Here is a 27642-nt window from a genome sequence, read left to right as displayed (position 1 = left end):
TTTTACAGAAATGAGATTTGCCATATAAGCAATGGTGGTCTGAAGATCCCGTGATAGTTTTTTCGCTCTCTGGTTATTCACAATTCAATATGACGTTACCTTTTAGAAACAAACGTTGTAAAGATAAGACCCAATAAGCACCATAGGAGGAATAAACCCAAACTAGGGTATGGCACAGGGTAGCCTGAAAATGATACAGAAGTACTGAATTAGTCCAGCACCCTGAACAGGCAAAATGACATTGCTTCTCAAAACTTTTGTGTAAGCTCTTTAAGATCAGCATTGCAGAAACTAAAACTAAAAGTCCTCTCCACTGTTAGGAAAGTTTTAATAATTTCTGCCCAATTGCGGGCTTTGCCTAAAATGAGATTATAATTTTTGTTCATTGAGTATGTTAAATCTTTATATAGTGTGACTGAACACATTAGCCTGTTCTAATGCAAAGCAATCAGAAAATTCCTTTTACTCAATGCCTCCTGACAAAGAAAAATGCAAATCTAATCTTTGAAGTGCATGCTATCCTTTTGCCTTTAATGATGTCTATATTTGCATGGTTCATAGGTAACCGCACTGCCTGCCCTTTCTATGTTAGCTAAGAATCAGCAGGAAGGAGAGCATGGAGTGCACGTTCAGTTTCCTCTCATGTAACACCTGCTTGACTGAATTTGAGTAGTCCTGTACTGCTGCGTGAAGTGGTTCAACTAGCCTCAGATGAAGGCAAGGTGGCCAACCTCCCACTCTTCCTCCTTCCCACAACCAAACTGAGTGTAAACTTGGTTGTCTGTCAGCTGCACTCCTGAAGAACAAATTAAAGTGGTGTAAGCTGGAAGGCCCATTGTTGTATACAATACTCCTGGATAACTTCCTACCCGAGATCTCGTCAGATAGCAGCCTAAAATCCACGATTGTTTCTTTTTTTTAGATAAAATTAATTGCCTTTTTATTAGAACCTGGCATCTTGAACTGCGGTTGACCTAGTATTTATTCTCTGGCAGCAAAGTTGGTTGCCTCAGAGAAAATGTAGGCCTCCCTGCAACTATAATATATCATAGAAGGAATCTCTTTCCTTGGTTCCATCTAATGATCATTTTGTGCCTTGAACTGTAACAAGCAATAGTTTCATAATTAAATACTAGCTAGCGAAACTACTCCTGCTAAAGGGATGCTATTTTGAATATTATTGGACTTAAACTCAATACCGTCTGAAGTATTTTATCAGTTAGACCTGTTCTGTAAAGTTACTGTTTCTGTCTGTCCACCCTGATTTTCTTCCCCTTTAATTTCACCAAGCAAGAGAGCCTTTTTTATTAATATTGGGTAAGAGAGTTTTCTACATTCTGATACTCATTTTACGTACCTTTGTCGTAGATGCTATTCATTTTCTCATAAGTACTGAGCAATCATAATCTTTTAAACTTTTTTATTCATTTCTTTAAAGAAAACAAATGGGACCTTCCAAGGAAGAAAGTTAAGTAGATACATGAATATTGTAGTGATCTTGGAAAAATAATCATTTTTATCACTTTCATGCTCCACAAAGAGGAGGATAATTGCTGCTATCTGTTTAAATCCTTCAAATGCTGTTTGTTGGTATAATTTCAATTGGCCACAATATATTGTTTTCAATGTCCTTGTATTTTAAGATCTGATATAAAAATGTGACTACTTAACAGATGATAAAAGTAAAATTGTGTCTGGAAAGGCAGTCAGGTTATTATGAAATATCTAATCTAATTAGATTAGGTGAACTTGATGTGATTTAAACCAATCTCTTAGAAGCAACAGTCAAAGGAGAATAACAACTACAGACTATTCAACAACAACAACAATAATTATAGTCCTAAGACGTTTCCATCTGAATAATTCCAGACCCTTCAAAACAAGAGTGCATTGAGTATTTTAGTATTTTTGTGAATCAGCTACCTTAGCTTTACAATGAAGCACAGATTACCCACAAAATCCTACTGCAGGGATTTTTTGCTTCTGTAAGTATCTGTAAACTTCTCTTTTTTTATTTTCTCTGTGTAACTGTTCAAGTGATAACCCTTAAACTGCATATAACTGCAGTGGGAGGGCAGGAAAGTTTAGCCTTAGTGAAAAAATCAATTTCAGACATTGTATGATGATGACGTCTACATTTTTTTTCTCTAGTTTCTTGACATTTGTGAATTGGTGCGGGCAGTGATGCTCCCGATTCTCCTCTGCTTTTTAAATGCTATCTCACCTTTCTTTTATAATAACTGGAAAGAATGTGCAAAACTTTGTAAGAATTACAGTTGTTCTTCTAGAGACACATTCTTGCATTTTTTGATGTTTTCAGTTAGCATACGAAGTATACACTTTGGTTTTGCTTTACAGAAAATACTGTTAAATATTCTGTTCTCGTTCATTTCAATTCATTTTCATTTGAGTTTATTCTTCTGGAGCCTCAATATTAACCTTTTTTTTTTTTTTTTTTTAGTACTGAGTTGCATTTGTTACTTTTAGCTTATTTTTTTTCAGAGAATCTAAAGCTATTTGCATTCTATTATATTACATTCCATGGCTTTGTCCTCCTGTATCTTTTCTTACTGGCAAATGAAACTAGTTTGTGTCTTATTCCTATGCCGCCTCCTCTTTCTGTGTACAGCTGATAGAAATCTGAGTTATGAGGTTTCCTCCTTTGTACATGTAGCTCAGGACCACCCCATTTCAAGGTTTTTTTCCTTTAGTGCTGTTTATTGTCTTTTAATCTGTTATATTTCTATGGCTGGCCCAATGGTTATCATACCAGCATTGATCAGAGATGTGGTGATCGCTTCCATCCTACACAGAAAATAAGAAAAGCCTCTCCCAAGATGAGGTGGTAATCCTGCTGTAGTTAATGATCTTCTTTTGATAGCTCTGTTATTATTATACAACCTACATTGTGCCTTCTCAAGCAAGAAATGGCACTCAGTGAGCATCACAGAATAACAAATGTTTCTTTTTGAAAGGGTTTTTGAAAACCTTGGAACACAAAGTCACAGGCTGTAATAATGCCAAGTAAGTATTTCAAAGAGAATAAGCCTAAAATATGAATCTTCCCCATGAATTGTTCAGAAAAAGAATGGAAAATAGGATCATGAGCCAAAAATTATCACTGTTCTTTATGTTAGAAACAAAAGATGGAAATTATTTTGGGTCTGGAACTAACCATTAGTTCACCAAGTGCAAATGTACCACTCCCCCGGGGTGCTTGGGCTAGTGAAGTTCCACAGGAACACTGAAGTTAGAAAATGCCTGGTATAGCTGCCTCTTCACTACAGGGTGCTACAGGCTTATCTTAAGCCATCATTTGTCCATGTTAAACGTACTCAATTTTTAAGACATATTTCCGCTTTATTGTACCACGGTTATTTATTTACATTTTTTGGTGAAAAGGAAAGGAGGGATCTCTTGTTTTCTCCTTATATTCCCTCATTGTCACTCCTCCAGCAGGGATCTGCTGAGCTGTGTCGGACTGTTTCCGAAGGCCCACGCCTGGACACAATTCTTGTTGGAATTAAGAATTTAATACTGGGCGGCTTTATCCGTTATCATTCAGGTCTCTCATAGGGTTAACTCCGCTGAACTTTTCTTCCTACTTTGCATGGCTGCTTTTTGTAAGCTCTTTGGAAATACAACAGTTTTGCCAGTGTTGGTATGGTCACTGCTGACAGGACTAGTGACATATCATTCATCTTTCCCAGTGTGAATACTTTTTAGAATGCCAAACATGTATCAATTAGAAAAGCTCTTTCTGGTTGAAAAAGATTACTTTCCTCTCATTACAGGAGAGTTAAAAGAATCAATACTGTATATGTATAATTTTTCAGCTATAAGATTATTCCTGGTTGATCTTACCTTGCCTCTTGTTAAATATTTGAAACACATTTTTATCCTATTAGTTTTCTAAACTGCGTGTGAACCCAGTGAGGTGTGCCCCACAAGATGACTTCCTTGGGTTGTAGCGGCATGAGGTATCCCATTGAAATTCAGTTTGTGGTTCCAGGCAATTGTTTTGTCACACTAATTTGTTTCACCTGTCATCTTCATTGCGCGGTCACCTAGGATGCAGGGTCAAATTAGTATCAAAAGAAATCCTTTTTTTCTCTTTCCAAATTAAACCATTAATATTTAACTATTCATATTACTATTAATTTTTAACATCTTAATTCACCGATCTCTTTCTGTGGCATTGGAGTACTTGTGACTGTTACGCATAAGGATCCTGCTTCTGTCGCTGTAAGATGGAGATTAGATGGAGGGCTCCGAGCTGGCATCCGATCTGTACGTGTGGGAGCTTGTGGCAGGAGATTTCCTCCAGGGAATTTATCACCGGGATGCTGCAGGCCCTGTCTGTGTGTTCAGGTTTTCCGAGGAGTAGTTAAAATCAAAAGCTCCATAGTCTTCTCTGGGAAAAAGTTACTTAATTACTCTAATGCTAATTTAGTGCTGGTTTCAGCACTTGTGCAACATAGCTCTGGGGTCCTTTGGGACGGCATATACCTCTTCTCTGCGGCAGTAGTTTCTGTTGTTCACAGATATTTGTCACGTGTCACAGAAGTGACACATGAGACGCCGATTGTTAATGATTGTAATTGGGTTTGAGCCCCTTAAATGGAAGATGTTAAAAGGACTGAAATCATAGTCTTTATCAAAACTGTGTACTTAGATCACTTCCTTTCCTTCCCCTGGCTGTAGGATGTGGGGGGCGGGAGGCGGGGGAACCAGGAACCTTGTCTTTTCCTCTCCGTGTAGGGGTGTTCTTCTAGGAAACAGTCAATGAAGATACGAAATACCTTTGCAGGACTTAGAGAGAGTATCTAGAGCAGGAATATTATTTGATGTGTAAAGTATGTTTTCATTTAAATAATGAAAGCATTTGATTTTTTTTATTTCTTCAAATTCTGTGAAGGTAATGTCTGAGTATGTACCTCCTGACACCTTCCTCCAAATAAATTTACGGTGGTTGTCTGTCTATTGTTTAACCTATGACAGTAAGTTTACATCTATCATTCTCCCAATGGGCTTTTGTCAGACTTGTTTCAGCCTTTCCGTGTATCATTACGTGATTACGAGCAACTCTCTTCACATTGTCTCTTGATTATTTGCTAGCTCTTGTACGTATGAGCTATCCCTGAAATGTCAGTGGTGTTCCAGCATGTCATAATATTTACCTGTCACCTAACAGTGACAGATGTCAGGTTTTGGTTAGATTCTTACCTTTTTGTTTCAAATGCAGTCTCTTTCCCATTCTTGTCTGTTGGTAAAAAAAATTCATTATATTAGATGAGTTTTGCACTGACATAGAACCTTTCTAACCATTACTTTACAAAAGAGGTAGCAAAAGTAGCTCAGTCACCAAGTCATGTAGTCAGTTAATGAGAGAGAGAGGGGTGGAATTCAGATTGTGCCAGATGTTCTCACCCCTGGATTGTGCTGTCTCCTCTGGGCATGTTCTGCAGGAAGATCTGTGCTCAGTTTAGCTAACAGCATCGTTGCTCCGTTTTCTGAGCTGGAGTGCTCTTTGTAATCCTGCTTTTCTTCCTGGAATATATGCTGGAATTAAATTTTAAGCAACACAACAGCATGTAATAGGCACAGCTACACGTGTTTTGTGGAGGTTGTTTCTTGTGAGCAAGAAACTTGTTCTTTCCGAGTTCACTGTTGCTTGATTCTCATTTCTCATTTTCTCTCTCGTTTGACTTCTGTCTCACTTTTTCTAGTGAAATGATCTAATCCTCCTCCTGAAGTTTCATGCTTCCTTCATGATTTGTGGTCATTTAACCCCACTTTCTCTGTCTCATGGGTGCATATATATGGATTTGTCTTGTCAGTATTAGGTACTCAAGCTAAGTACGGAGTTTCATTATGCCTTCTGTAAATTGATTTTTGCAGACATTCCTCACACCTGGTGTTTAGCTTTCCTTCTTAATTAGCGCATGCTTTGCGAAAGGCCGAATGCAGTGTCCTAGTACCCACAGCAGAGAGACTTCGGGTAGCACTTTGTGAGTCAGTCACTGGTTAACACTGAAAAGGGAGCCAGAAAATGAATGTGACTTCAACCCCTAGGGACCGCTGCTCTGAATCTCCAGTGTATTCCTGCAGTGCTTTCCGTGGCGTTTGATTTTAGGTACTTCAGGTTACTGCCTCTATCCTCCCTAAAATTATGTTCTAAGTTTTTTTGGAGAAAAGACACTTTTCTTGCGTCATTAGTTTTCTTGGATAATCCTGTACTTAAATCCCTGTTTTTCTTGGATAGTAATACGTACTATTTGTTATTACTTTTCTGTGACTGTCTGTGGCTTTTTTAACGCATTTGGAGCAGAAGTCTTTTAGAAAAGAATTTCCTGTTTGAAGGAACATCAACCACGCATGCGTTTTTTTCAGTCTCATGGATGATATGTTTGCATATCTAAGTAATTTTAATTAATTTTTACTTAAGTGATGAAAGTGCAAAATAAACTTGTACTGTCATTATCCTTTGGTAAGTTAGTTGTGAAAGCCTGAGCAATGCGCAGCGTATAACTTCTGTTTGATCTAGCTTTTGTCTCAGCAGTGGGATCTTCATACTGTGCAGTGTTTTGCTGATATAAGACAGTGCAGTTGCAGCCAAAGGAACTTAGGTTGTGATCTTGTCAGATCTCATAAAACAAGCGTGGTCGATTGTGATCACTATTATGGTAGAATATCTCCAGGGGAAAACATAGGTGCCTTAAGAAATGATGATGCACTAGTTGCCATTTCTGCTTTCAAATCCAAATTGATTCCGTGCGTCGAGAGTAAGTATAATGCTGAAGTTGCACTCTTTGAGGGGTAAAATGATTTGATCACTTCCTTCCGTGTAGAAATTCCATGGTATTTTTGTGAGGCTAAAGGAGTAAACTGAGAACTAATACACAGGAGTGACATAAAGAACTTTTTCTTTTTTTTTTTTTTAAGTGCCAAGAACCCATTTGTCTTTCTTAAACTCATTGGGGGAAGTTAGGTTTTCAGCACTCTGAGAGAGCAAACCATTTAGTAATTTAGATGCCTAAATATGTCTTAGAAGCCGGTTTTTAGACATCCATGTTTAAGAATCTCAGTCAGCACTCACTGGTTTTGTTAGGTGAGCTGCAACGAGGCAAATATTCTGTTTACTTTCAGTAAGAAGCAACAGTCCATTTCTGCTCTGTCAAAAGCTTAAAAAGACTGGAGTCCCTCCTTTTTGCAGCATTTGCTTAATTAGAAACTTGTACATAAAACATAAAAGTGCTAAGTCTGCAGGGGAACCTAACGGCTCGACTCGGTCTAACTTTGTAAATAGAAAATTGAGAAAAGTATGGTAAGTCTTTGCGACTTTTGTATCACCTGTAATACACACTCCAACACTCTGCAAGCCTTCTCACTGCATCTCTGATAGGTGCAAAGAAATAAGTGTCCTGTCCTCATTATACTTGAACTCTGCTACAAAACCTTACCTGTGATTTTATGTCTTCTTGAATCAGCAGATTGACACATCTGTCACACACGTGGGTTCGTTTAGAAACAATTCCTCCTTACTATTTTGCAATGACACTAATAGACTTTCGTGCAAGTTTGAAATGGGATATGTATTGCTTTTTGTAGTTTTTTTTTTACGTGGAAGTTAAAGCATCATAGAGTGCTGAAATCCGAAGCTCTCTTAACTTTTATCACCAACATAAGTTCATCAAGCCATGATGAAATGTTGGCAAAAAATTGCATCCAAAGGTCTATTTCATACTTTTTGTATTAGTGATTTTGAGATTTCCGCAAAATAAAGCTTGCAGCTATTGTTGAACTGAAAATACCTGAAAGATGAGATACTGATACCAACTTCATAAAATATGCAGGTATCACAATTTTATGGATAAGAAGCAGCCTGTCCTTTTAGATTAAGTTATATTGCTATATAAATAAATCAGTACCATATTGCTTTAGGGTTTCTTTTCCGACACAGTGCAGGTACTTGGACCATATTCAGCTTTTAGCAACACAGAGGCAAAATAAAACTGTATCTTAAGATGTAGTGGTAACAGCCATCTCTCTTGAAAACCGTAAATTAGGCAAAGGCAACTGCTAGACAAAGTCTCAGTTTTTCAGATTATGTCGTTATGGGTGATTTCTTTAGTTTCCTAAGTGAATGTCCTATGATTTAGAGAAGCTGAGAACTTCATAGGACTGTTTTTTTACCATTCATCTCTGAATATTAATGTCACTGCTCCAGTCTAGCTGGAACTGTGTAGTTCTTCTCTTTCAGTGTGGTACATCCCATTGAGTTCAAAGCTTTATTTGCTCTCTGTATGAAATTCTCTGCTTTGTAACTATGTCAAGAAAAGCAATAACTACTTAGAGAAATTTGGAATAACTAGTGGTTTACAAATACACAAATCAATATACACAATCAATTTGTGGGTCTGGGCCTGGGCTTTTGGTTTTGTGGGGCTAACTCCTGATTCCACTAAAGTTAATTGTAAAAATCACATTGACCGTTTGGGATCAGGTAAAGGTCATAGAAGGTGCCTCATAAAAGTCCAATGCCTTGATGCTTAACTGGTTTGTGGAAAAGATAGGTATTGTATTAGAAGAATAATAATCAAGACAATCATATTGCTTAGTGTGTCCCCATTAAAAAACGTTGGTACGCATTATACTTCAGGCATGGTAACGACTTGTGTGCAGTACTGCGTGTTTGACAGAGCTCAGAACAGAATGAGTTTCCAGCATATGGACCTGTGCTCTGACCATTGCACCTCAAGGCCATACTGTATCTTTGACAAAATCTGGAATTTCTTCTGGCTTCCTAAAAGAAATGAATAAATAAATAGATAAGAGACTGGCATGCAGACCAGGTTACTGCAAACGTCTAGACATACAGTGCATAAACTGGTCATTCTGGTTTATAAATCCAATAAGGAGAAACACTTTTAAGATGTTTTTGTTCTTGCAGATGAGGGTGTAGCTCTTTGCTCTTCAAGACCACATGTTTCCCATGTGTACAATATTACATTTTTGATAACTCTTTGTTCCTCTGAGACTTTTACTTAATCATTGATATCCCTTAGTCTTAAAAACCAGGTTTATATTGGGCTATGTTTCGTTAGCAATATGCTGTACGCTCCCTTCACCCTGTGCAAAAGTTTGGATAATCAGAGATTCATTCTGAGCTGTAGGACCAGAAATGAAGCTCCTATTACCATTAAATTTAGGAATTACTCCGAGTCTGTAAGATTGAAAATAGGCAATCCTTACTGCTTAGTTTTAGCTCTGAAAGATTGTCTGATCTTCATGGAGTTCAGCCTCAGTCCTGAAGACTATGAGTGGTATGGATATGCCATCTCTTTGCTCAGTGAGAAACTGTACTTGCAAAAGAGTTCATTCTTTGGATGGTATGAATTTGCCAGTTCTTCAAAGCATCAAAATAACAAAAGAGCTTTTTTGACAATGAAGTGTGGTTTCTTCCTTAGTGGAATTTTTTCGTTTGCATCTCTAAATCTGCAATATGCAGCCTTCTCCAAACTCTTGTAATGAGTTTCTTGTCTAGATCTGGTCTGAATTGAATTGACGCCTGTCTCCATAATTGCGCTCAAAGTTTGTTGGCAAGTTTTAGAATTTAAGATACACATTGCTAATGACATAGTTGCCTCGCATATTTTTGTTATGTGAGAACTATGTTGAGATGGAAGATGTCGAAACTGTAATGGATTATTAATTCTCTAGCACAATCATACAAGCTCTCCTAGTGTGTAGTGTTTACATACTGATTTTTTTTCTTAAGATCACTTTTCAGCATTTAGAAAACAAGACAATACTGCATCCAAACATGAATAATCTGGCTTTCAAAAAGAAGTCCACAAAACTGCAGCGAAGTGTCCAGTTTAAATTGAGAGTATGTCAGGTGGATTGCCATTTTCTTATCAGCCTGCTTGTTTGTTAAGGATACATTCTGGAATTTCTGTATATGTCAACATTGTTAATATTTCCCTGGTATATATGACATGGAAATTCAATCTCAAAAACCCCTTGATACTGTGACTCTTCACACTAATAATCTAGTAGCCATTCTTCTGTATTAATAAAATGATTTTAATATTTTTTACTAATTTGACATGTCAACTCAAACACACTTTAAAAGGTTAGGGAAATAAAATTTAAATGTAAAGGAAACAATGATGTACACTTCCAGTGATTCTTGAATTTTCAAATGTTTGACTTAGTTTGTTCAATGCTGTTCTTCTTTAACCTTGGGAACTTCTTATCAGTGTGCAATGTGCCCAAGCCTTAAACGCAGTTTTTCAGGATTTCAGTTTTTCAGATTTTCCTCTTTTTCCTTTGCTTTCTTGTTTTCTTTTTTAGTATTGTGTTCAGAAAATGATAAAAACAAATGTCTGTCTTCCCACTTCCTAACAAATGTTATATAGGCATTTAAGATATATGTGCAAATATTTTATACTGTGCTAGCAAGAGATCCACTTCTTTTTTCTTCTTCTCTTGCAGAAAACAAATGCAATGTTACTGTCAGCACGGCTACCTATTATTCATCTTGATTTAGCCAAAAAGAAACATTTTTATTGTAACAATTTAGAATTTCCTATCACTGCTCAGTGAACTCATCTCATGGCAATTCAAATGGGTACTATTGGTAGTTGTTTTTATGAAGTAGTGAGGCAGAACAGAGGATCAGAGTATGAAGTACCTTTCCCTTGGGTAAAAAGAAAAGAAAAAGAAAAAGAAGATAGGTATATATACAAATACTCTAAATTAGACATTACCATTCAGAGAAGAGATACTGGAATTATTGCAGATATTTCTCTGAAAATGTCAGCTCACTGCTCAGCCGTGGTCAAAGATGAGCAGAACAGCGAGATCCTTTGGGAAAGGCATTGAGAACAAAATGAAAAATATTATTATGCTATTGTATAAATCCATGATGTTCTGGTGTCTTGAATCCTGTGTGCACTTCTGGTCTGTCCGTCTCAAAAACTGAGGGGGTGACATGGAGACCTTCAATGCAAGAGGGGACGAGGTAGAGCAGAACTCCTTCAGACTGTAGAACTGGTGCATCGTATGTATGCTTGCACACACGCTCTTTAGGATGCTTATGATGTGAATAGCTGCCAGCAAAAGGTCTTGTGTTGATACAAAAGAAAATTTGAAGTGTATCTGATATTTTAGTAATTTCCAAGAGAACCTGACTTTGCTGTTATGCATTCGGTTTATTCACATATTTAAGAGTATAATGTGAAAAACATGACTCTGTGAAGGCAAAGACTGAAAGTTGAATACTGAAGAGGGTAGATCACTCATACTTAATAGCAAATGCTTCCTCCTTGGCTATTCAAAACTAGTTTCAAATCAATATACTTTAGGTTTCTGTATGTTAATTTAAGGTAAGCGTAAAACAAAAACCAAAAGCTCCTTGTGAAAAACATTGGCTTATGAAATGGTTTGTGTACTACAAATGTTTTTGGAAAAATTTACGTCCTCTTTTTTTATAGTATATCTTTTTGTCATCAACAATTCTTCTTATTTCTGTCCATATATACAACATAAGAGTGGAACTTATGGGATTTATAGGAATAAGGATCATTAGTGAGGTCAATTTTTTGGCAATAAATAATGAAATCTCTATATACTGGAACAGAATACAGACCTTTGCATTCATCTCTGCTTTTTGCTTCTTGCTGAGGGGGAAAAAAGAAGGCTGAGCATCTCAGTGCAGAAGGCATAAGCTGTGAAGACTTCACCCACCGAACATTGAAATCATACCAACTGATGTACAGGTGTCATTATTGACCACGTTTGCGTACTGGCCTCTTTAGGATGAGATAGTAGTTTTAATCCGTTTTCCCCTAGATATATCCATATTTCATGTTAGTTATGATACATATTAAGTGCATGAATAAGATTACATTGGTTTTGTTTATGATCTTCTAATACATGAGTACAAAGAAGATTTCATTGTGGTGTGATAATCTAAACTAAACCAACTAATAATTAAAGTTAAAATTGAATCACTGAGACAAATCTCAGGGATTCTCTCTAAATACCAGTTTAGGAACATGAATCTTATTATTTTGTCACATTGGTTTCTAGACAGTTCTAGGCAGATTATTTTATTAGAATAAATTAGAACAAAATAGAATAAAAAGAATAAGCATGGCTTACATTAGTAGTTTATTTTATAAACTTGATTGTAGATGGGCGAATGTGACCAGGTGCCAGAAAGCCAAAGAAAGAATTTTAGTTTATAATTCAAAAGGAAACATTCAAGAGGTTTTATTCCGAGAGGCAACTGCATGCACATGCAGAATTTTATATTAAAATTAAATCCCACTATTTCTTCCTAATTACCCAAGAGTAGCATATGTCTACTCTTTTAGAATGCAGTCTAAATAATTTCATGTTTAACACCAGAAGCTGTTCGCTGTGTCGTAAATTACAATAGCATTTTAGTTTCTTATTAAAAGAACTGCAAATCTGATATTTCTGCCAGTATTTTGTATGTTTAACTGCGCATAAGGATAAAGTTGCAGCATATCCTTATGTTAAGGAACAGTGGGGTTTTTCTGATCTGCGCCCGGTTCCTCCTTCCTGTTTCCTTGCGGAAATGGACAGGGTGAGCTTGGATGACTGAAGTTCAGAATGGGCATAGATAAACTTGACTTTGTTTCTTTAATTCTCATGAGCAGAGAAAAATACAGGTGTGGGGTTTTTTTTTTTATTTCAGGGTTGTCTGGATTCGTAATTAGTTGTTATTTTTCACCAGCTTACCATCTGCAATGTAATTTCTTGTTCGATGTATGCATCTTGTTTCTAATTGCCCTGGTTTTCTGGGGGAGATTCTTCCTGTGTGTTCAGAATGTTTCCTTTTATTCGGTCTATTTAAAAGCTATCCCTTTAGTATCATCAGAACTTCTTATGAGCTGAAATCCTGATTCCAGTAAGTCCACAATTCTTCCTAAATTCAGTTTTTTAATCTCTCATTTTTAAAGCCTTAGTTATTACATAGACATTTGAATCCTAATGCCATGCAAAAAAGTGTTGCTTCTTTTTAAAAGTATTTGGAGAGATGGCTTTCTCCTTTCTGAGTTTTCAAAGGCCATTGCTTAACTGTTGCCAGATAGCAATTTTACGTTAGGGCATGTATTCTATACAAATGGCCTCTGTATTAATAAACAATGGTGGCATCTGATGACCTTGCTATTCCCTAATTGAGTTGTCTCTCTATTGTAAGTCTCTTGGTATATAGAAATGTTTGCTGCGTTTGTGGTTACATACCCCAGAAGCAGACTGTCATCTCAACAATTTAGAGAACAACTAAGATTACCTTTCAATGTTGTAAAAATAAGAATAAATAGAAATAGTCAGAATCTTTGCACAATGTTTTCCAAAGATGAATGTTTTATTATTAAAGTATGAAGGCTTTGGGGAACTAATGGAAGAAAATCCTTACAATAAGAAAATTGTTTCCATCTTGAAAGCAAGTTTAAATTGGGGCCTTTTCTTGTAGAGAGAAGTGAGAGTAGCTATGGTGAAAGACCATTCAATGGGATATGTCTCCAGTAATTGCATTCCAGTGTCGGTCCTTTTTCAAAAAGCATCCTTATTTAAAGAAAATAAAGATAAAAAGGTCGACACTCTTCCTGAAAAATAAATCCTGTGTCAAATGCACCTTTTAGAAATTATAAGTTTGAAATCCATTATGGGCTTTTGAACTGTGCCAGGGAAAGCTATTCTGGCCTTACAGTTAGTTATGACTCTTGACCAAAAGGTTCTTAGCTTTACTATGTGTTGTTTGCTATATGTTTTCAATCTATGGTTCTAATTTTCTATTAAATATTTTAGACAAAGAGTATAACAAAACAAATACTTGAGTTATTCCAAGTATGTACAGAAAAGAAAACAGAAAGAGAACGCCAAAGCAAAGTAGATGGTGCCTTTAGAGCCCACACAAATCCAGTAAGTCTAACGGGGTCTCTTTCAGCATGGGAAAGCAGAAGCATCCTAGAAATTCTGTAGTACCTCTGAAAAATGCATTTAAAAAAATATACACATAAAATATAAGCAAAGGCCAACTTCCTCTTGTATAATGAATAGAAAAAGATTTTATTGAAAAGATCTCTTTAGTAAAAATGTGGATATTTATAATACCCAAAACTCCAAGAGTGTAGAAATATGCCATTTTTTATTACTGGCAGTTCTTCTGAGCTAATTGTCAGAGCTGCCTAGAACCTTTCACAAACACTACATTTCATGTACATATGAATGGAGAAAATTGGTATTTATAATTGTTTATTTATACGTTTAGGTATGCATGCCTCTGTATTTATAAATACATGACAAGTAAATCCTTTTTACGTGGTGGATTTTTATGTGGTGGTTTTTACTTACAAACAATTTTGCAATATGGTGTGGGTGGCTTTATGCAGAATACGTTACCTCAGACAGACAAAATCTTGGTATGGCATCTCCCCCCCGGCCCCCAGCGCTTTTCCTACTGCATTCTTCCAGTTTAGCCCAGAACAGAAGGTATTTTTCAAGTATCACAAAACAAAAGTAGTTATGTGATTCCTCAGTAGGATTAGGCCCGAAAAATGGGGATATGGAAGATTTGACAGAAACATGGGTGCCTGAAGGTTACTGACTTTTTTGTCCTTGTTTGAATATTCTTATTTATACTTCACACTGAGGTGATCAGCCATTAGCAGGGTGACATTTTAATGGTGGAGCAGCTGGGATGCTCATTTGAGGTGTGCAGGAGCTGCTACAACCTGCAGATGCGTTAACTTCATTAGCCTAAATAGGTACCTGTGTTCTGAAGAAAGCTAAAGGTCTCTTTAAAATTTAAGCCAGTGGCTTCACAGCTGAAATGCATCATGATTGATGATTCTGCTGTTGCTGAAGGTGTAGCTAATACAGCTATTAGCAGAGGCTTGACCTTTTGTAGTGAATATTCTGTTGGTAGGCGTGGAGTTGAGTTGTGTTCCTGGTCTCCTTGCCTCAGGTATTATTCGACTGTTGTTTTTTACATAGGTACAGTAGATGTTGGCTGCTGATGTTGCAGATGTTGGTGTGGTGTGGTGTGCTTTTTGCTTGGTTGGGGTCCGTCTGCCTTGAGCACGCACACCAGTACAGGGGGGTGCAGTGTGGTCACAGCTCTCTCTGTGGCAGTCTGGTAAATGTGCTTATTTCAGCAGTTTATTATTCATTTTGTGTTATTGAGACTTGAACAGGAAATGGTCTGTGTTTTCCATTGTACCGTAACTAGTTTCTTCTCTGGGATTTCAGGAGAAAGGAGATACTGTGTGTACCCTAATATCAATGTGCTTACAGACCAGCCTGGGTTTTGGTAAAAGGTGGTTTGCTGCGATTTGTAGGATGCATTGGTGCTTCTTATAATAGGATGTGCAACTAACCATCTACTTGAAACTATTTTCTGGTGAATTAACTTTGCTTTTTATGTGATTGTTATCTCTGTTAGGCCACGTAATATTGAAATGAATTCTGTCAGACAGCTCCTGAGTATTCTAACCATCAAGATAAACTTATTTTTATTAGGTCGCCTGTGAACAAAGCAGAGATAACTATAATACTTATCTTCAACCACAGTGCACGTGCCGTCACGTAACACTACTCACATATAAACACCAGTGTCCCAGACCTGTAGTGCTCTCGGAGTGGACTTCTGTTCAAGTTGATGAAATTTCAGTTGCCTGAGGCAAGTAGTTAACCAGGGCTGATTTTCCAGTGACAGCTTTTTCAAATAGAAGTTTTCTGTAGAGATTTTGTTTTAAAGGCCTTAGTTTTTCAAAACTGAAGCATTGCTTAATGTATGCAGAGGGGACACCCACAGCTGGTATGTGTCATGATTCCATAGAGTCATACAACACAGGTGGCAGATGTGTTTGTAAAGGGATGCCTAATTTCTTACCAGTGATCTTTCAAGTGCTTTTGGAGGCTGATGGCCATCCTTACATAAAGGCTGAGAAAAGAATGAACTTCATAGTCGTTGCTTCAAAGCTGGTTCAGGTGTGAACTCAGAAAATAAGAAACTCTTGAGGAATTTGGAAATGTTCATGAAAGCTTTTGGAAATTCTAGAAGGTTTTTATCCAGAAGGAAAACATTAGGTTTAAATGTGTAGTTTGCTGGCCTTAGCTGTAGCTTGGTGGCTAAGAAACACGGACAGGTGAGCTGAAGCTTCAGAGATGATGTGTCCTTTCATGCCTTGTCTCTGCTTGCAGGAAAAATAAATTAAGTAGAAGGTAAACCAGCAGTTGATATTTGATTCTTCCTTTTTTGCAACAGAAGATTGATATCCTTTAATTTTCTGTAAAATCTTTAGTATTTGAGCATTTCAGAAGTATGACAAGCACTAAAAAAAAAAAGGATCTTGTAATATTCTCATTTTATAGAGGGAAATGGAGGCACAAAAAAGTAACTGATCTCTCTGGCTTTATCAAAGACAAAGCATGGAATAGAGGCGGCAGTAACCAGGATTCCAGTATCTAATGCTGAAGATAACTTACAGAGATTTCATAAATAAACTAACTTGTCTGTAAGCAAAGAATGGTGCTGCTGTTGTAACTGTTCTTCTGAAATGGTACCTGTTTCTTGAAATGGATATTAATAATCCAGGGGAATCAGTGTGGGTCAGGGAATTGCATCCTACAGTACTCTCCTCAGTAAGCCTGCCAGTTCGTTTTGTTTTTGTTCATAAGCTCCTTTTGTGGATATTATATAAGATAGAAGTCACAGAGAGATGGATGACTTCAGTCAAACTTAATGATGACAGTTTCATTCCTGAGCACGGCAGCATATTTATTTATATCCACACATACATATATATGTGTGTGTGTGTACAAAAAAAACCTCAAACCAAAAACCCAAACAACCCCACAAAAAACCCCAAACAAAAAACACCAACAAAAAAACCCAATACGACTTCAAGATTTTTGTCTCAGCTCTCCCCTTTTTGGTGCTTTGGAATGATACTTTGTGACTCCCTTCACTTGTTTCTCAGTGTCCTCCTCTTCCAGTCTTTGATTACTATCTAGTCCTATAGTATTTACCATAACATTAAAGCAAAAGCCGGTTCTGTCTGATGTGCTTGAATGGGAGATTTTGGAAAGTGATGTGTGAAAGAAGGATATGTTCTTTGCAAATTAGTCCTCATCTCCTCTGAGTTTAAACAAAACATGAGCCCACCTTCTACACTCAGTTCCCGATGTGAACACCAAGTACTCTTGTGAGGGAGAAGGAAACTCAAGATAACTCACTACTGACAGAATCTTAAGGATTTTTCCATCTGGAATAAAAGATTTTTGTAGCTTGACAGAAAATCAATGCTTTCTCATTCTTATTAGGCCTGTAACAACATCACCTGTAGACATCTCTACACCAGGGAAAATTTCATTTAAAGTTCCCATCATTGCAGCCATACTGCTGCTAAGAAATCTTGGGATTCCTCATGCAGATGAGGTTCCCTTAGTCCTCCTTGTGCTAGCAGCACCAGGATGCCTCATGAAGGGCAGGTTCCCATGATCAGGTTTGTTGCTAACTTGTCAAATTATCTCTCCTTAGAAACAAATGACCTCTGTTTTAAGTATGACTGTGGGAATGCAGCTTTGTCAGTGCTAAGTCTTTCAATATTGCCAGCACCTGTACATCTGCAGGAGTGGTAAATACAATGATTTACATTGTCAAAGTCCCAGAACAACATAGCAGAGTATAATCTCTTGTGTATTTTGGCCAAACGCATATGTTACCACTGGGAAATCTTTTGCTTATACGTGAAGTGCTGAGAAGGTAATCAACTAATTTTGGCAGTTGTTTGAGTAGGAATGTTCTTGTGTGTACACGAGCCTATCACAAAGGCATTCTCATTATAGTTTGAATACGAACACACGAAAGCTAATGGCAATAACTAATAAAAGTAGTAAGAGGAGCGAGAGATTATGGAGAGGGTGTCTTTTTGAAAAGAAAGCATCATTCAACTTCAGCTGCCTGCCAAGCACTTCCTTGGAGGCTAGCTCGACACTTTTTGTGTCTGGCCCAGCAGTCTGAGCACCATGAGACCGGAGTGGCAAGAATCAGGCTGTGGTACGGTTTTTTAAAAGATGAAGGAGAACAGGCAGCCCTTGAAGAAGCCTAGCATTCAGAATATGTAAAGCATCTGAAAATTGGAAAGGAGCTGAAGTGCATTACTAGGCAGAGCTAGGGACCAACATAAACCAAGTGTAAATGTAAGCCTGAATTTATCAGCTAAAGCCAGGCACGTTTGAGTGTGTGTGTATGAGAGATTCTTGCTAAAAGCAAAGAGTGAGCGAGTGATATATCGCTTGATGCTCTTTAAAAGAAAATGGTTGCAATCCATATAATTTTGCTGTCAAATAAATTTGAAAAATAGAAGACATATGTCGGATATATGTTCTGCAAATAGTTATCAATGGTGTTCCGGAAGTATTTGGTTTGGTGGGTTCCTTGGAATCCATTCAAATCTACATGTGTCTTGAGTTATCTTGAAATTGGCTGTCGTTCTATAATATGTGAGGTAAAGTGAGGGCATGGCAGAGGTTAACTTTAGCCTGGTGAAGGCTGTGATCCTGTTGTTCTCGGTGGAGAGGATCTTCCGAAGGGGTTAATTCAGCGTCTGTAAAAATGGGCATTTTGCTCATGTTTAGGGACCCTACCTCTCCGTGTGGTCTATAGAAGGCTAAATTTAGTCCGTAGTCCTTTGAACACCCCTTATTCACTGGTATATTTAAGCAAATCCCTGGTTCCGGAAAGGGGATACCTTTTACCTCTCAGTATATGGATACTAGCCTGCTGATTGTAGTTGCATAAATGAAGACTACTGAGAAGGATTCCAGATACTGATTTTTGATTATGTCTGTTGTCCTTTGGTTTTAAGAAATTTCATTGCACCCTCTTGATTCCACTGAACAAAACTGTAAATCCACCAGTGCAAAGGTTTAAAATATTCAGGTTTTCTTTTGGCATTCTACTGCATGAGGGAAGCTCCTAGTAATTGCAAGAAGCGAGAAACTTCAGGGTCAGGTAGCTGGCCACCTCTAACTGATGCTTTACTAGAACAAAATGTAGCAGGACAGTAAAGTGCAGGAGCTGCAGCAAATTAGGCTCAGTGGCAGCAGTTAGAGTTGCAGGATGAAAGCAAAATACGGCCCATTTGTCTGGAAGTCTCTTTGGGGTTCAGTGGTATGAATGGTACTCTAAAAATGTAAAATGTTATTACACGCTATTAGAGAAAGATTCAGCTCAGCATGGATTAGAGCAAGTGGCTGTGACAACTGAACTGTGTATGTAAAGGGTCTGCTGTTAGGGCCGCTCTCCTGTTCGCTTACCTTGCATTCATGCTTGTTGCTGCTGGACGGTGATGTAAAGGTTAGTCTTCACAGCAGAGATTCTTCTGTGATAATCTTCTTCATGGGTTTTTGTCATAGCCATACTTTGCCTCCTCACTGATTCTTTTTATACCTAAATAATCTACTGTTATAATGCACACGTTGAGTCTCATAATTGAAGCAGAGCCCTAGCCGACTCCCACACCAAACTCCCAGCGTTCAGCCATTGTGGCACCCTTGTTACTCCATTTGGTTTTCAAATGGCACATCATCACACTGAAAAGCTCAGTCTCTCTTGTAATTTTTATTTTTTTTTTCCCCGCCCTTGTAGAGCATGATGAGTGTGGCAGCGAACAGCGTAACTGTGATGAGAACGCAATCTGTACTAACACCGTCAGGGGACATAGCTGCACCTGCAAACCTGGATATGTGGGGAACGGGACCATCTGCCGAGGTAAGTCTGTTACTCTAGAAACACCGTCAAAGTGGCAGAATCTATTAATATTTTCTGACAGTCACCTACGTTCTGGTAACTTGTGGTGGCTGGATTCGGTCAATGATTCGCTGTAAGATTTATAATCTGGCAAACGGAGTATGCATGGAGATGATGGGAATTGGTTTGTGCATAACATCTTGGCAAGAAGGAAATACTTTTGGAATGCTGGAAGAAACATACTTTTCATTTACGGTCACCAAATACTGTCATTTGAGCTAGTATCATTCAGCCTTTAAGTGATGTTCATTGTTTTATAAACTGTGGATGGTATGTGCTATCACCTTTGGCTTTCAAAATTTAATCAGATGCCTTTTGAATTAGGATAATTGCCTTTTATGCTAACATCATATGGTTGTCCTTTGACTACTCACATCAGAAAAGGGATTTTTTTTTTATCTTTACCTTTAAACATGTATTTTGAAGAATTCTCAGTTATGTAAACAAGAAGTACTTTTAGCCAGCCATGCTTTCTGGGAAGTGGTAAGTCATTTATTGAGGGTGTGTTTTTTTTTTTGTTCTTGTAGAGAAAGAAAAGCAAATACGTTATATGAAGACAGAGGAGGAAATATGTTAACTAGTTGGCTTAGTGAGGGCTGTGTCATGAAGTACTGTTGAGTTGTAACTCATGCATTTATGAATTACATTTGTCTCATAGAAAGCTGTTTTTTGTCTTGTCTGGGATTGTATACTTTGACTTTCTAAACAGAATTGCGGTAATAGAAAACTAACTTTTAATTTTTTTGAAATGACAACTATTGAAATTGAGGACTGTACTGGGTAAAACATTCTATACTTAGTCTGGGGGCACAAGAGGCTGGATATTAATTTTCCAGAATGTTGTAAATTGGCCAAGCAATTCCTTGAAGGAGAATGAAGATTGATGTCATTCTTGTTTCAAGCTAAAGTTCTTCACCAAGTTTAGCCTGTCATCCGCTCAATTAGCGTATACCATCTGATTGCTTCTTGATATGACTTTCTTTGGCTACTGTCCATATGCACAAGACCATCCCTGTATTTAAAACTGTAAGGATTTAAGAAGGAATACAAAAATGTTATGAAAATAGTGGGCAAGTTGTCCATGGTGAAGATGGAGAGGTGGTACTGGGGAGAACTCATTGGGGTATGTTTTCAGTCTCTGATGACAGTGAATGTAAATTGCAGTGTAGGCAACTATAGTTTCAGGGAAGCCTGAGTGAACAGCCTGTCTCTGTTGGACTGGATTTTTTTTTTTTTTGCCCTTTTTTTTTTTCCCCCTGAGGGTAATACAACAAGACAAACCCTTAATCATATTTCTTTGAAATAGGGATGTTTGGATTAGTTCATAAAAATCGTGTTTTCCCACTGGTTTTCTTCATTTGCACACCTGGATATTTGGTTTAATGTGCCAAAAACTCAAAGCGAAACTCCTACTGCGTATTTATTAATCTAGTAATGTTGAAGTAATGAAATTGCACTGGAGAAATGCAATAATGTTTTTACGTTCAAAGTTCTGTTGAAATCTGGGTTGTTGATAAAATATATATTATGTATATTTTTTAGTATGCCTTGAATTGCACACATGAATGTAGTTAGAGTTGCCTTTTTGAGATAGGTGTACATGGAAAGAGAGGAAACAAAGTGCCGCCTTATATTCTGACTGGGAAGCATAAATTGGAAAGAAAACTGGAGATTATAGGAAAGTGGTTTGCAGTCTAATAATTATTAAAGTCACTAGGGATAAGAATAACCTGTCACTACATGGAATAGTTACTACTGCAAACCAGCTAATATTAGAATTGTGTGCATTTTAGTAAGTGATAAAACACTCCATGTAAAGTAATGGTCTGAGTTTCTCAGCCTGTGGTTCTGTGGTCGCTGAGATTTTTACAAGTTTGGATGGCTAATTTAAGTAATGTTCCCGTTCCACCCATGGTAGCACCAGAAACATCACTTTTGCCCCCTTTTTTTTTTTTTAGCAAGTTTAATGGTGATACGTTGTGAGTGGAATCTGGCTAAAAATGAACAGGTAACAGAAAAACGATCGGTTCCCAGTCACATAAGTTTCATGGCACATGTGCTAGGGTTGGCATGAGGGAAGAGAGGTGCGAACGTGTCCGGACAACTATAAACTGCTTGTGTTGTCTTGTAGTAATTTTGGGGCTTTATCTCTAGGCAATATAAATCGGAAAAAATAGATATAAGCCAAGGTGATAAGTTTAGTGTAATACCTTCCAAAGACATAATAAACATTTCTCTTCTCCTTCAGTCATCTCTAAGTGCTTTATAAATGTTTACATGTTATAGATGTGCACATACACAAAACAGTTGTTCCAGCTACTACTGAAATAACATCTCTGTAGTTCAATAAGAAATCTTATTAATATTGTCCAGCAAAACCATAAATAGAGAAATGATAATTTTATAATGAGAGAAAAGGACTGGCTTCGTGCCTGATTCTACAATCTATTTCAACAATCTATTTTAGCAATGTTATAAAAAATAAAATCAGAGTAATGTTCTTCTTTGACTTTACTGGATAACACTGTGATAGTCTTTATAAAAAAACCAGAATACTGTTATTTATATTTTAGAAAAGAAAACATACGTGTAGTTGCATGGTGAACTACTAGTAAATATAATAAAATTACTCTGGCAGGGATTTGTGATGTTTGCATTTTTTGTGAAAAGTATGGAGAAATAAAAAGGACAGACATAATCTGGATGTTAATATTATGATTGCTGGGGATTTAGAAATAAAAACAAAAAACAAATGTTGAAGAGGAAAGCAAATATTTTTTTAAAAAAATCTGTATAATCAGGCTGTCATGCTTCTTGAGTAGAAAAATAAATTTCATGCATAAAGGAATTGCTTTACTGTAAATGTGGTAGACTAGATTATGTAATTAAGGACTGGATTGTGTCAAAGTAGATGTGGAAACAGTCACAAAGGAAGGTGGTGGAAAAGGGCACAGACTGAGACCAAATGCACTTCTGCATTAAAATAGCTACTGCCATAGTTGAAGTGACATAAAAATGGAAGGAGAAGTGGAGATGAACACAAGAAAATCTTTACAAATACATAGTTACCAATATAAGTGAGACCATATAATAGAGTAGAAACAAATATGACTTATTTCCTATGGATGCTCTCAATTTCACCGTAAGAAGCGGGCTTTAGCACCTCAGAAAGACTCTGAAATTTTGACAATAGATCAGAACAGAATGAGGCTGAGGTGAGCTGAAATGACAAGGCAGGACAATGCTGTGCCATCACCATTAGTAAATTTGACAGAGTGCTGGACCCAGAATCAGACAGATTATATCTTAGGATTTCTTCAGAAAATGAGAAGTAAAATAGGGAACTCCTTGCTGAAGAAATTACAGCGTTAAAGGCAGAGGACAGCGGTATAACTAGTTGAATAGAGAGAGATTCTGAATCTACACATTTGTTAAGTTGCTCTTTTCTATGAAGGAAACTTTGAAAAAATTCAAAAGAACTAAGAGTGATTCAGGAAATAGAAGAAGTTATAGGTGGGTAACGGGAGATTCATGCCATGCCTGTTTACTGGAATTCTGTAAATTAATTACTGAATTTGTAGGTGAGGGTGTGAAATAGCGACAATTGTAACAATTTCACTAAACTTCAGGGTAGGATTTAATAGTGCAGCATAAAGGCAATTAACTTAGGGTAGAAGGGAAAGGTGATAAAAATTGGTTTAGCAACTGAATGTTCTAGTTTTAAAAAAAAAAAAAGGTGTGGTGGGCAAATGACTACCTGGTACGGCATGGCACTTTGCAGTGTGCCTGTCGGGATGGGCCTTGTGGGAAATCAGTGCTTAGTGGCAATGGTTAGATGAAAGAAGTCTTAGTTTCCTAGGACAACCAGGTTTATGAATAACCTGTCACCCGTAGACAAGGTTGTGTGTGCGAGAGTAAAACTCTGTCATGTATAAAATGAGTAAAACTCACTGTCATGACTCTAGGTGAAGAACCAGGGATATTGAATACAGAGATAAATACCACATTTGGACTACAGAGGCTTTTGATCTGTGTACTATTGCAGTGTTTCTGTGGGAAATCTTGGCAGGGCTTGAATCTGGGAGGCTGGAAAATGCGTACAGGGAAAACGTCTTTCTCTGCTTTTTGTCCTGATAAGTTCTAGTTCCAGTTCCACCTGGCAGCCTTGCACCACGTGCTGTGGAAGTGACATGTTGATGTGGGATGTGCCATTTGTTAAAACATAAAGGACCTCGTGCTCCACCATCTACTTTACCTTAGCGAGGTGGAAGCTAGAGAATATTTGCTGTAGGATGTACAGTCCTACGGTCTAGCAGAAGTTTGTTAGAGTGCTTGTGCCTTGTACCACTGACTGAAGTCAAAGAAAGGAGCCAAGGTATATTGAAACATCAGCAGGTTTCCCAAAATAGTTGATGACATTTGGGATTAAATGCCTTAAAACAAACAAACAAAACAACACCCACCAGATTTTGTAGGGGCTATAGGTCTGGCTTTTCAGCATGAACAAGGTCCGAGTCGCCATTGAGGTTTTGTTGCAATCAGTTGTTTTCTTTTGTACAAGGAGACCTAGATGTCGTATACAAGCCTTGTCCTCGCTCTTGGTATTTTGTTCCAAATGTTTGTTTTAAAGTATAAATTCTGTCCACAGAAGTCCTTATATATCATCAGAAAAAGTCGAAGTGGCCTTGAATATACTCAGATGGTGAACAAGGGCAGTTCTGCCAAAACATGGACAAGGTGTGTTTGCTAATGTTTTTTTCGTATATCTCTGTATTGGGGAATGAATAAAAGTCTAGACTTAAACAAGTGCAGATATTTTTTGTTGTACTTCTATATTTTACTTGTATAGTCTGCCTAACAGATATATTTAGTGTACTGTTAATATCTCATTCAGTGGTTTCTACTGAGTTGCAGATTTAAATGAGGTGGATCTAGTTACAGTCAAACCTTAAAACAAATGTGTGCAATATGACTGATGCCTGGGCAGAGAAGCATCAGGTATTGTGAAATAAAAATCAAAACACTGTTTATTCTAATTAGTGTTCAGGCTGTAGAACGGTTTATTTCTGCCAGAGTATAGAATATGATTTCCCCATCCCCCCCTTATATTCTTCTGCAGCATTTCAGAGGAGACACTTAAGGGATTACAACTTGGTGTATGGTGGAATCTTAAAGATGAAAGCCATTATTTTGAAGTGGCTCAGTTCTTCTGGTGTAATCTGGAAGTCTAGATTGTTTCTTAATTGTACTGTGGTTCTTTGTATATATTTGCCTTGGAAGGTGTGTTTGGGGGTGCGGTTGTTACTGATAAACTTACTGGTCACTTCATGAATAACCTATTGGGAACCTGATATGAAAAGTGACCAGATTTTGAACAGATACTCTTATCTTCTATAAGGTAATGGGAATAATCATATGGAGTCTTTATTCATAATACACTCGGAATGTTTACTGATGACCAGAGTACATCACAGGCTTGAAAATTGCATCTGTTTGATATAAATCAGCAAGTTGGCCTTTTTTACACTGTTTTAAACACAAATGATAATTGGATGTTTTAACAAATGGCAGTCTGAGAGCTTTCTTTCATTGCGGTTTTCTTCTTTGTTTCCAAGCAGGTATTTTTAAAAGTAATTCTTAGTCTGAAATATATTTAATAATCTGAAAGACGTGTCCATGAAAGAAATTGTGTATCTTCCAATGTGTAGGCAGTATAGTGGTGATGTAGTAAATAGACGACTAAAGACAAAGAAATTTTCATCTGTTATGAAATTTCACCTGCTATAAAAAATACTCAAAAGTATTTCTAGTAAGAGCTAAAGAAGGAAAGAGGAAAAAAAATCAGTCTCTTGGTTATTTCTGTGCTAGGTTGTCTGCTTTTTTTGTGTCCCTTTTACATTGACATCAGCAATGCTAAGGTAGATTAACTTTAAATGCCAGCAATGTGAGACAGTCAGACATGCTGATATCTTGATATTAAAGCATATCAGATCGCCGTAAGGTAACTAAGTGCCACTTAGGTTTATATTTTTTGTATGTGTGTGTGTGTGTCTGTTGGAGGTGGAGTTGAAAGCCTTTATGGAGCATTGGAGCGCGTTATGAATAATATGTAGGCCAAGACTAAAGTGGAAAGGAACAAACAACTCTCCCCATAGCCTCTGATTTTTGTAGCTGTAAGGCTTTGAGTGGTTGATATGCCTTATCACAGGTTTAATTGCGGTTTTGGTGTAATATTCGTAAGTGTCATGAAAGAATATAGGAGTTTCGACTCATATTGAAATTCTCATCTTCACTCTTGTGTAGTTTTTTATACCTAATACGTAGTGAATAAATCACTGCAAAAGCAGATAGATACATTCACATGCATTTTGGTGTCACAGCACATGTGGAAAATGCCATGGCAAGTATAAGACACTGGATAGTCATACTTTTTGGGTGAAGCATTCTAGATGTAGCTGATTTAATAATTTAAAACCAATATACAAATATACAACAGTGCAATTAGAATTCTTAGACATTTTTCATTTTAAAACTAGCATGGTTGGACTCAGAATCGAGACAATATGATTGAAGCCAGTAAATTTTCTATATTCCTAAATCCACTGTATTAATAAAAATGAAAATTTGAAGTTTTAATGTAAGAATCTTTGTATTTTTGTTCATGATTAGATACTTATCACATGTGGTACATTCATTATAATTGTTATGTTTGTGTATTGGTTTTTGAGTTCTATAAACTCCCTTTGTAAATTATTTGCCATATAGTTTTTAAGCTCCTTCAGTTCTAATGGTGTTCTTGGTGTGGTTTTGGGTTGTAATGATTTAAAATAATTTTGATGAAATTAAGATGATTTATGATAACTTTTTCTTGCCCTTAAAATGTCATCACCTAGATTTAGTCATGCGAGATGTTGAAATTCAGGCGTAATTATTTTTGTATTAAGAGCTAAGCTATACATACCCACCACTATTCAGTCCAATTTTACAGCCTCTCTAAAGGCACAATATTTTCTTCTGATTGGATCCTGTTCTATGTGTGAGATTGTTCAAGGTGATTTAGAATGCACATCAGTTATGGAAATAGATCATTTAAAAACCATGATTAATTTAACTTGTCGGAATCCAGATCTTGATGTCTTTGCTGTCGCAGATTGTCTCACTGCTCTAGATTTATAGCTAATTTAAAGAGACTGTAGCACTGATTTGTGCTTGCTGAGGAAGCAGTCCAGTCCAGAGCAACTGTTGTATCTGTATAAAAGGAAGGATATGCTGTAGTTATCTGCAAGTGAAATATTTTAAAACTTGATCTGACAGGTTTTTCTGCTTGTATGAGTAAGTCCAAAGGGCTCAGCAGACCTACTTCTAAATATTTATAAGGGTTCCTAGGTTCAGATTCTGAACCAGAGATCCTCTCATTGACTCAGTTGCTTAGTGTCTCCTGTTGCTTTGGTTTACATTGGTTCGTTTAGAATCAGCAGTTCACTCTAGGATCAAGGTACTGTACGGCATATATGAAAGAATTGTAAGGTTGATGACAAGTTAACAGGTATGTTCCCCATGTAAAACTGGGTTGTGTAGGAACATGGGACTACTTCAATATTCATTGCTTTCTCTTTTAAAAGAGTAGTTGTTAAAAGCAAAAAGGTGAAGGTTTTTCTTTATATTTAATGTCTGCACCATACATTGTATTTATTTTCTACACTCTGTTTGAGGCCATCTCAATCAGGAACTCCTGTTTGCAGCCCGTTTATCACCTCCCAGGTCTTTATCACAGAACCCCT

The 27642-nt window shown here is 37.1% G+C and overlaps 1 protein-coding gene across 3 annotated transcripts in view; it reads left to right on the top strand.

Annotated features, from left to right (window-relative positions):
- The window catches only part of NELL1 (neural EGFL like 1), a 294286-nt gene that overhangs the window by 159349 nt on the left and 107295 nt on the right, over positions 1 to 27642 (top strand). For all 3 annotated transcript variants that reach the window (XM_075163307.1, XM_075163306.1, XM_075163305.1), the window contains exon 14: positions 19700 to 19822. In XM_075163307.1, the coding sequence (XP_075019408.1) occupies positions 19700 to 19822 (123 nt within the window). The remainder of the gene's footprint in view (positions 1 to 19699; positions 19823 to 27642) is intronic.

This window comes from Calonectris borealis, chromosome 14 (genome assembly GCF_964195595.1).
Source record: "Calonectris borealis chromosome 14, bCalBor7.hap1.2, whole genome shotgun sequence".
Classification (NCBI taxonomy): Eukaryota; Metazoa; Chordata; class Aves; order Procellariiformes; family Procellariidae; genus Calonectris; species Calonectris borealis.
This window is presented reverse-complemented; position numbering and strand designations above follow the sequence as displayed.